The sequence below is a fragment of the Kryptolebias marmoratus genome, linkage group LG13 (genome assembly GCF_001649575.2).
Source record: "Kryptolebias marmoratus isolate JLee-2015 linkage group LG13, ASM164957v2, whole genome shotgun sequence".
NCBI classification, from domain to species: domain Eukaryota; kingdom Metazoa; phylum Chordata; class Actinopteri; order Cyprinodontiformes; family Rivulidae; genus Kryptolebias; species Kryptolebias marmoratus.
The window spans coordinates 7,804,135-7,814,473 of record NC_051442.1 but is presented as its reverse complement, the minus strand read 5'-3'; the positions used below and the strand labels follow the sequence as shown (position 1 = coordinate 7,814,473).

Sequence of the window (10,339 nt, the reverse complement as noted above, 5' to 3'; positions counted from 1 at the left end):
CCCCCACCCCTCCCCTTCTTTGGGAGTTCTGCCTCACCCCTCGAGTACTGGGCCATTCAACCCAACCTCCAAGAAAATACCGGTGACCTCAAACCTCCTTTTCCAGTTCATTGTGGGACATCTTACCACTGACCTGTAGCCCATCCTCTTGGCTGACCAAGAAGAATTTGGCCTTTTGAATGTTTCATGGAAAATCAATTGTCGTCACTCCCTCAGCCATGGCCCTGACCCTGGACACATTTAAAGATGCTAAATTTTTGCCTCCAGAGTTTCAGAGCCGTTTTCATCCGTACAACACCGTTTCCCCACGCAGCACGACTCTTACACCTCGCAGCTCCTGAGGATCATCAGATCAAAGCGTAGTGTTCATCCTTTCACCCGCACAGCTTCACCGTGCAGCGAATGTAAAGACTGTTCAGCGTCTTGGGTTTTTTTTTTACCCGGAACGCTGTTGGTGACGAAGAAGAGGAAGAAAAACACAAAAAGAAGTTGCAGGAACGAAGGTTGCTTTTCCTCTGGACTCGAGGACAGAAAGGATACAGATCTGATTAATTTACTTGTCCAACAGAAGAAAAATACAACAAACAGCTAGAGGTACATAGTTCATGTATGTTATGCAGACACACACGCAGAGGTCCCGCTCTCATCAGACTCACGCACATTTGCTCAGCCACATGTTTACACAGGATGTATCTGAGGGAAAACTAGTGCCTTTTAGTTTTTAAGCTCTTCAAAGCCATCCTCTCCAAACTATTTCTGCATTCACATCCAATGATAACATCTTTCTAGATATTTGGTCTGTTTGTCGATTTTTCATTTTAGAATTCTGTTTTGTTTTCAAACTGACTTTTTGGGTGTTTTTGATGAGGTGTGTTCGTTCTCCGTTCTCATCTACAGATTTTCATGGAACAAAGTCACCCTGTGGGATGAATTGGAAATTTTAGGAACCATTCGAAAACTTTTAATTTCGTAAAAATATAATACACATATGTTGTAGCTCATTAGGAGTACCTGATATTAGAAGTCTGATTTTATCAATTTCTGCAGAAGCTGCCACCAGCATTCTCCTAAATTGATATAAATGGATTAAAAATGTTTAATAATCTAATGTTTTGTGACAGCTTGGGTAAAGTAATCATTTATGTTTTAAAGTGGCACTCTGTGGAAATGGCCTGAACAATTAATATCTTACCTGTTGAAGTTTTTTGGACGACCTCAGTTTGGAGAAACAGTTTAATTCTTGCCTGCTGAGCTAATGACTACAGAGCAAACAGAATAGCTGCCGTCTTAAAAGATTTCGTAGCGGTTTATGCAAAAGATATATTGGAAACCTTTGCACCGTTGTTAATTTTACACTATATAAGGTTATTTACGTAGATTTTGAAGGTTATTTGCAAGCACGACTAGCAGCAAGTTGTAGCACTTTTGGTGCAGCCTCAGGCAACTCCAGCAGGAATTAAATTTTTCTGCCAGAATTACCAAAATTCCTGAATTGGCAGTGGTTTCTCAAATAGTGTTCGGATGAACCTCTATGGAATTTTTGAGATTGAAGTTGTTATAAGATGACAGCGGTCGACATCAATCCCATCAGAAATAAAATATTCCTCCAAACTCAGTCCTCTCCAAGAGCTATCCACGACATGTAAGATGTTAATTGTTCATAACATTTCTACTGAACCCTACTTCAAAAGATCTGAACTATTCTTTTATAATTTGGTATTTATTTAAAGTATATATATATACTCCTCAGATGCAATGGGATTTTAGAACTAAAGTGGATTTTGAAAAATCTGTTCAAAGACTTTAATGTCCAGGGTGTCTTTGCATTTGACAATAGCCATAATCATTCAAGCAAACCTTACTTGTAGTCAGACCCTGTTCTTTCACTGCCAGCTGCTACCACATTGAGGTTATCGTTGAGCAAATTGCTTCACGTAGTTAAATGTCTGAATGTAGTTTTCAGGAGCTCCACTTAAAGAGGCAGACATCCTGTTCCATCCACAAAAACAACAACAACGATCACACCTCACACATAAACGAATGGTCATCTTATTTGTATGTTGGAACCTAACAGGGGTGTCCCAGTCATCTATGTACAGTATATTGTCTTATTTTGATTTTTAGTTGTAAAAATAGAACCAGCTCCTTTTTACAGCACACCGAACTGAAATATTGTTGGAAGACGCTGCAGTTTTGTCCAAGTAATTTGTGAATTATAGCTCAGGCTAGAAGTGATTACGTCACTTACTCATGTCCCACTGGTGCCAAAAAATCATAAAAGATTTTTTTTTTTTTTCCTTCCTGGAGATATATGAAAGAGTTCGTAAGTTTTGCTTCAGGGTGCTCAACCGTCAGTGTCACACCAGCTTAAAACGACCTGATTGTTATCAAAAGAGTTAGTGCATGATTGAAGAATACAAACTTTTATCTGCTTTTCATAAAATTTATTGATTTTAAAGATGTAAAATGAGATGTAATTTCTAAAAAAAAAAAAATTATATATATATATATATATATATATATACATATATATATATATATATACATATATATACATATACATATATATATATACATATATATAGAAAAGTATTGGTCAGCATTTGCTCCATTTGTTTTGTGGAAAAGTGTTCATACCAGCTTATGTGACGGCCAAAGCAAAATCCGGTGACAACACAAAGCCAACCACCTCCTCCACCTCCCTCCGCAGAGTTCCCTCCTGTCCTCGACATTAAGCCTCTCTACCTAAAATGTCAACTTTTCAACATTTTCACCCGTTTACGCCGTCGAACTTTCAGCAACCAGCTGACAAACCAGGTAGCAGGTTTCCACGGAGAACAGTCTTTTGTATGTTACTTACAGCTAATTGCTCACACAGACTCTCATACAAGCAGCTATTCAATTATGAGCCATCATGTTGTTTTTTTTTTTTTTTTAAATTAGTCAGTTTTACTCATCTTCAACGAGGGTTGCTTGATGTACAGCTCCGACTTTTAGCTTTAGCTCCTTAATTCGGCCTCAACACCACTTAGTTAGTGACTAATATGAGGAAGGTTTTTGCTTTCGGGTGACTTGCGTACAGTATTACATTTGTTTTCAGGTGGTGGTGCTTCTGAAAACCAGCTTTAATGTGCAGATGTAGACCACATCCCTGCTCATTTCCTCAAACACGTATAGATGTATATAGCAACGCTGGCATATCCGGTGCAATGTAAACTGTGTCTGTTCTAACAAAGTATTTTTTACATTTATCTCAGTACTCAGACTTTTCTTCTACGCGTTGCGACTAAAGGCCTTGCAAAAGGGAGACAGAGAGCCATAGATTTAAGATTTCAAATCAGGAAAAAGACAAATATCAGTGTTTTTGGAGATTGATCTATTGTAAAGACAAGATATTTTCTGTGATTTTAAATAAATCATGTTGAACCTCTTTAGTATGACTAATTTTACTCAATCATTTTTGTACATTAAATGAGTCTTTTTTTTTTTTCTCCTGTTTGTTGGTTTGTGTTTGATAAAGGTAGATGTGTTTAAATACATTAGGAAGTGTTAAACATGTTTGTCTTGTGCAGTAAATGTTATTTCTACGAGTCTGTGGAGAAGTCTTCATGAACACTCACTTTTTTTTTGTTGTTGTTTGTTTGTTTGTTTTTTAAATGAAAACTGGGGAGAAGGGTGGGACAGTTTGGAAGGACTGGATGAGGGTTATTTTTTTATTTTTTGTGTGCTATACAAAAGTGACCAAAGCAGAAGAGAGAGAAGAAAAAAAAATCAAGCAAGTTACATTTTGTGTAGCACCCACCAGCTTATTTCTAGCACTTCTGGTTTGATTTCAAACACGTCTTTTGTAAAGGTCTTGGCTTTGGATCTCATGGATTTTGCCGAAGGGATTTAGTGGTCACTTACAAAAAGCATAACAAAAAAAAAAATCTGAATTTGTGTGAAATTATCCAGAGCCTGATAAAATTGCACTACCCTCATATTGGTTGTCAGTCTATTTTGTATATATATAAAAAAAAAATACATGCAAATATCTTTAAAGACTAAGGGCAGATCTTGTTTCACTGATATACATAGCTAAGGCTTTCACTGAAGTCTGTTTTGTTCATATTTCAGTTCTGTAGATGTAATCCAATGTAAAAATATAAATATATGAAAAAAATATAAAAAAAAACAATGGTTTATATTTACCCTTCTTCTGTATTCAGTGTCAATATTTCTCCCTATTTGATTAAATGTTGAATTAGGTTATCTGTGTTGTTCTTTGACATTGGATTTTGCATTGTGTCGGATGATGTTCCCGTCATCGCTGGTTCAAAGCGGAAATGTGGAAGAACAGATTTTTTTTTTTTCTTTAGTTCGAACATCTTACACAATAAAGTTTCCTGTTTTTCAACACTCACCCACAGTGGAGTCATTACTCAAGTTTAAAGCGGGATTAGTTGTGAAAAAGGAGATGGCCTCTGTCTTTGTGGCAAAACAAAGTAAAAGAAAAACAAAATAAAAGCCTGTAAAATGAAACTTTAAAAGGCGTGCAGAGATGGGACCATCTACCTCCAATTACCAATTACCAGAATGGAGTAATTTGAATAGTTTAGTATTGTCATGACTAAATGTCACAAGTAATATAATACTTTGCAGTGAAAGAAGAATCGGGTTCATAACGCACCATTTGCAAAAACCAAGTCACTCAGGCCCTGTTCAGACCTTGCACTAACTTGTAGGATCCGATTGCAATTGGACAGCTCTGACAGAGAGCGTTCACACCTGTGAGCTAAATGTGTACCCCAAAATGTTGCTGTCTGCTGATGGTCCTGTAAAATTTACAATTTGGTGGGTGGTGTTCAGCACATTACTCTCAAAAAGATTAACAGATGTGATGGAGGAGAAATGAAGTTGCATTACATGATTAGTGACTTCAATGTCAGAGCAAAGACTGAAGATTTTCACCCATAAAACGCCACAGCAAAATGGTGCACTGTAGCTGTGCGCCATTATGTTCACTGGGAACATGAAGTCAGCACTGTTTAGATAAATATGAGACACAGCGCTGTAAGTTCTAATATCCTGAGGTTGAAACAGTGCGTTATAGCTTTCAGTGACCACAGTGGGTCCAAAAACAATCAGAACAAACATTACAATAAAGAGAAACTTACCATGCAGTCTTCTGGTAATTCACTCCGATTAATAAAATCCCCCCAAAACACATTTTTGTTGAGAATTCTAATAAATAGTTCATTCAAACTTAGCTGAAACAACAACATCAAAATAAGCCATATCATCAGAATATCCTTAAAGATGGCTGTTTAATTATCTTTAATCAGCCTCAGAACAAACTGTGTTCAGACTACTAAACGCTTCATGATAAGAGTGAAGATGTTTTCAGTGGGCGATTAGATCTCCTTTTAGTGCTATCCTGTTGCAATCGGATCTCTGAACCGATGTTAGTGAAAGGTCTGAACAGGGCTCGAGTGAAAACAACTTCACATCTGGAAAGGGTTCCTAATAACTGTCAATCATTGTTTCTATAGTTGCCATGGTTACTAGTCGGCAAAAATACAATCTGCCTTTGAGGCAGAGCTAAAGCACAGCAGAGCGGCACCTAGCTTGTAGATCAATCTTTTAAAACAAACATTTATGAAATGTTACAAAACTGTGTCTAATGGAGAAAACTGCAGCCAAGAATTGAATGGATTGCACACAGTGAGAACTGACTGCCTACAGCCTAAAAATACGCTTTAATGGTCTTTAAAGCTCACTAAATAGGAAGTTAGGTGTCATTAAGCTCATGTAATGATCAAACTTACAATCATCTGGCTTTAAAAAGCCTAAAAAGGGAGTAGATTGGGGTCTTTTTAAAATTAAAAACACAAAAAGAGAAACAAGAGTAAAGCAAGATTTACATTTTTGCAGTTTTTCAGACTCAGAGATCAAAACCACAAGTTTCACTCAAAGGTTTCATGTTTATGTAAAACATGATAAAAAAAAAAGGAATTAGTTAATGGCAAAATGATTTGTTTGTGGCCAAAAAAAACAAAAGTTCCGACTATTGAAGTATTTTTCCTGTCAGCTGCCGGTGTTATTTCAAGGTGATGGCAGTTTCCAACTTTGATGTTTTATTTTCACCGATTGGCTCAACTTAAAGAGGCTTTATTGAACAGAGGCGGCGCCGTACGTGAATAAACCAACGAGAGCCACGACTGGAGACATTTCATACAACGTGGTGTTCCTGCTACGTCCAGCTGACGGGAACATTCAAACAGGTTTTCCGCGTTAATCATCCAGGCGTCCTCGTGTTAAATTTTTAAACGGCGTTTTGCGAGTGTGAAATAAAATGAATCGTGCTGTCCGCCGTATTGAAATGGCCTTTCAAGGTGACGCATGTGGACAGCCTCGGGAAATAACTGGCAATGAGTACAGCAAATCATTCGAAGAGGTCAGACTATGAACCGATGGCTGTTATCGATTAAAACATCTCTTCCTCAGATGTTCTCGTCAATACCACAATGTTCACATTCTTTACTTATATTGATGGTTCTAGCTGCAAAAGTAATCTTTGTTGGTACTACAGTAGTATATAACAGTTCATTAGGCACTGATTAGATGAGAAGCGTATGCTCTGCTAAACTTAAAGACACTAATAATAGGATTATATAATCTTAAGATTATTTCAACTAAACCTTAAGGTAGCATTTATAAAGTAAGGGCTGGTGTGACTTTATAAACAATGCAACCAGTTTCATATAAAAAAAAATACAAAATAAAAATGCACTGCAACAGTCAGCTGTTCAAGATTTCTCTTTATTCAGCTCACTCCTTCACCAAAAACATCTGCAAGAGGAGTTAAGGCTGTGGCTGTAGATAGGACAGAAATGATATAAAACTCTGGCAACAAAGAGGAAATGAAGGAATTAAGTTAGTATGCTAAAAATACAAAATATAAAAATTCATACTGGAGAAAAATTTATACCTCATCAAATGCTGTGTATTTATTTACAAGATCAATAAAAACACCTCAAAAAGGAATGAAGTCCAGGATTTTTGCCCTTTAAAAAAAAAAAGTCTTATAAATAACAAGTTTATATATAGGCTAAACAAAGTAGTCTCAGTTCACATTTAGGTTGGTAACTTTCCTCCCAGATATATTTCTTTTAAAAGCTGATGTGCTTTAAGATTCCTGTTGAAGAAGAAAATTTATTCAAGAAAAATGAAAACCTTTGTCAAGTGGTTAAAAGAAAAACTTTAGCTTTGACTCTGGAAATAATCACTTCAGCCCAAGGCAAACTAACTTATATATATATATATATATATACACACACATACACACACACACAAGGTATTTCTTCGTTTTAACCTCTGAGATCTGAGTTTCTGTTAAACAAAATGAAAAATAAAAAACAACAAAAAAAGCATTTCATTTACTTTTGAGTGACAGCCTTGACTGTAAATCTAAATGTCTTCCCTCAGATAATTATATTGTTAGCATCGTCTGTCGTTCTACAGAGGAAAAAAAAAAAGGACTTCTGTTGGTAATGGCACAGATTTTTCTGTGCCGTTAAGATTAAAGCTGTAGCAAAGACTCTGAATCTGATTACAACAAGGAAAAAAAAACAAAGCAGGTGATTTATAATCTGTAATATTATATAGATATATATTTATATGACTTCCTGGTTTATTAGAATTCTAAGAATGGACTGATAATAGTGCAAACATGACTCATTATTCCACACACAGAGAAAGGCCTTGCAGCTGAGTTGCCATCCTCCCACGTTCCATTGTAAGCGGCTGATCTGCTTTTGGATCTTGTATGAAATTTTTCACATTTTCTTGCGAGCGTTCTGTTGGGAGAATGATTATAAACAAGGGGAGCGCCGAGGCTGACCCTTCGGCGAACCGTTCGAGGCGATCTCATCATCTGCCCCGAGGCTCCCGCTGTTAAACTGGAGCGCTGCAAACATTAGCCGGCCCGAGTCCTGTCCCCAGGAATTACCCGACCAGCGCCACAAGTGCTCCAAAACACATTTACAGTCCTTCAGACAAACCCAATCATTTCAGTCTGCTTTAACAGCTCAAACTCCCAAGAGGATTAGCAATTGAACAATGAGGAGGCGAAGTGACATTTTTTACAGCCGAAGGCCCTTTGCTGTTTATCATGTTCTCCGTCACCAACGGTGCAATAAAATCCGCCTTTATCCGTCTAATAAAAAGAGGAAATGCTGAAGCAGTGTCGGTCCAGATTAAAAAAAAAAAAAAAAAAGAGGAAACAGAGGCAAATCAAATCTCAAGTTTTAGTTAAAAGATCCCATCTCATTTATACAAAAAAATGTTCTCCCCGTGTTTTCAATCTCTCTAACATACATCAGCATTTTCACAATGACTTTAAAAGCCATCCACAGAAAAAATCTAAAAGTCCCAGTGCAATTCAGGGGTCCCGTCCCAGTCCGCCACGTTTTGCTCCTCTGTTCTACTCGTTTGGTCGAGTTCTGCTTGGTCCAGTTTCCTATCCCAGTTTAGAAGCCAATAAACAGTGGTCCAGTCCATCGTCATGAAGTCAGGGAAGTTTTTGTGCAGTTAAATCTGGTTCAATCAAGTCCAGCTTGGTCTACCAAAAATCCAGAGTTCTCCCGATGGGTTCTCTTTGTCAGGCCTGGACTATAGACGCTCCACATAGTTTTCTGGTATCAGTCCCGTTCGACCATCCAGAGTCCCTTCTAACCAACCGGGCTCCCTCGAAGCATGAACTACAGGAAAATAATAAATCATCGGTTTAGGCTGAATATTTCATGAAAAAGAGTGAAAATGTTCACAAACATGTGGGATGTGCGGCTGAAGGAAGGCAGCAGAAAAAGAAATCATTCAGGTTCACATTTCTAAATATTTTTGAAATATCAACTTTGGCAGTGAGGGCAGAAGACAAGTTACTCCAAGTGGACTAAAAGCTTTCCAACGTGCATTAATTCATGGAAGCAAAAACAACACGAGTCATAGAAATGTTGGCGGCTCTGTAAAAGACAAAAAGCTGGAGCTGACAGGACTATTAGCAGCTATCCTGTTGGAAAGTATGGCCACTGTCGATACAAGTGAGCAAATGAAGAAAATCAGAATGAGCTAAAAATAAAAGGCTATAAATTACAAACGCAGCCTCTCAGTCTGGAAAAACTGTGGAAGAGTCCCAAAACTGAAAACATTCTGAGTTCCAGCAGGGGAGGACTGGTTCAAAAAAGTCCAATGTGTGGACATCTCATGAGTGAATTACTAGATTATTACCTGCCCTGAGGCCTTACACAAACATTTTATCATCAGTTAACTAAAATGTTCTTCCACAACACGGAGGAACTGGACAATAGCTGCAGAACACTGAGTTCAAAACGTTTGTCCTCCCTTAAAGTCCAATTTAGAAAGATTGCTCTCTATACATTTATACACCAGTGAAACAAACTGAACGTGAGCTCAGCATTGGTTTGTGCACAAGATTATTTTCTGCAGTCATTTGTTCAAACTGAAATACAGTTTCAACAAAAAGATGAATCTAAACTGCAATAATTAGGATCATTACATTGTAGCATACCGATTTTTTTATGATTCCTAAAAAAAGCTTGAGATTGTAGTGGGAGCTTCATGGGCACAGATTAAATGTGACATCCTTGGCTGCCGATGAAAGACTCCAGTGTTCAGATACCACCCTGAGGATTACATGTCCCCAGGTCCATATTTTGACCCAAGTGGCTCACATGATACTGCTCCTCCTTACATAACTAGCCATCGTCTTTAAGCTGCTGACTTTATTTAGAATCACTGGGGAACATGAGCAAGAAAAAGATTCCTTTGCATGTTAAAGATTTGTTTTACACAAACAAATAAAAATATTGAAGAAGTTAAGTGAGTCAGCCCAATTACAGCTTCGGTGCTTTTTACTGTATATTTGAATCTGGACACGTTTGAGTCTACTTAGCAAACCTCGTGAATCTCATCATCTGTGCGCACCTAATAATTTAGAAACAATTTCACACCTTGTAGATTTGGTTTTCCAAAGAACAGTTGTACACATCATATATTTTTAGGCGACTGACTCCTTCTATGAATATTAACACATTTTTTTTAAGCCACAACAGAGAAACCCCGCACCAAAGAAATGCAGATTCCCATGGCTGACTCTGTGTTTTGACAACAAAATGCTCGTCTACGCCAACACACGTCCTGGCCTCCTCCCTTACTACTGGCAGAACCAGAGACTGACTCACCATTCTCAAAGATGGTCCCAGCGATGAAGGACAGCTCGGAGTCGTGCTCAGCCTTGCAGGCGTACAGAGCACGAGCCTTCCTGCCTGTGACGCTGGAA

At 37.8% G+C, this 10,339-nt stretch overlaps 1 protein-coding gene across 2 annotated transcripts in view; it reads right to left on the bottom strand.

The window, feature by feature from the left end:
* Positions 1 to 6,782: 6,782 nt before the first annotated feature.
* LOC108238972 (rho GTPase-activating protein 26) overlaps positions 6,783 to 10,339 on the bottom strand; it is a 65,802-nt gene continuing 62,245 nt past the window's right edge. For both annotated transcript variants that reach the window (XM_017421379.2, XM_037978883.1), the window contains exons 23-24: positions 10,242 to 10,333; positions 6,783 to 8,741 (exon numbers count right to left, since the gene is read on the bottom strand). In XM_017421379.2, coding sequence (XP_017276868.1) covers positions 8,653 to 8,741; positions 10,242 to 10,333 — 181 coding nt within the window. In that variant the 3' untranslated portion in view covers positions 6,783 to 8,652. The remainder of the gene's footprint in view (positions 8,742 to 10,241; positions 10,334 to 10,339) is intronic.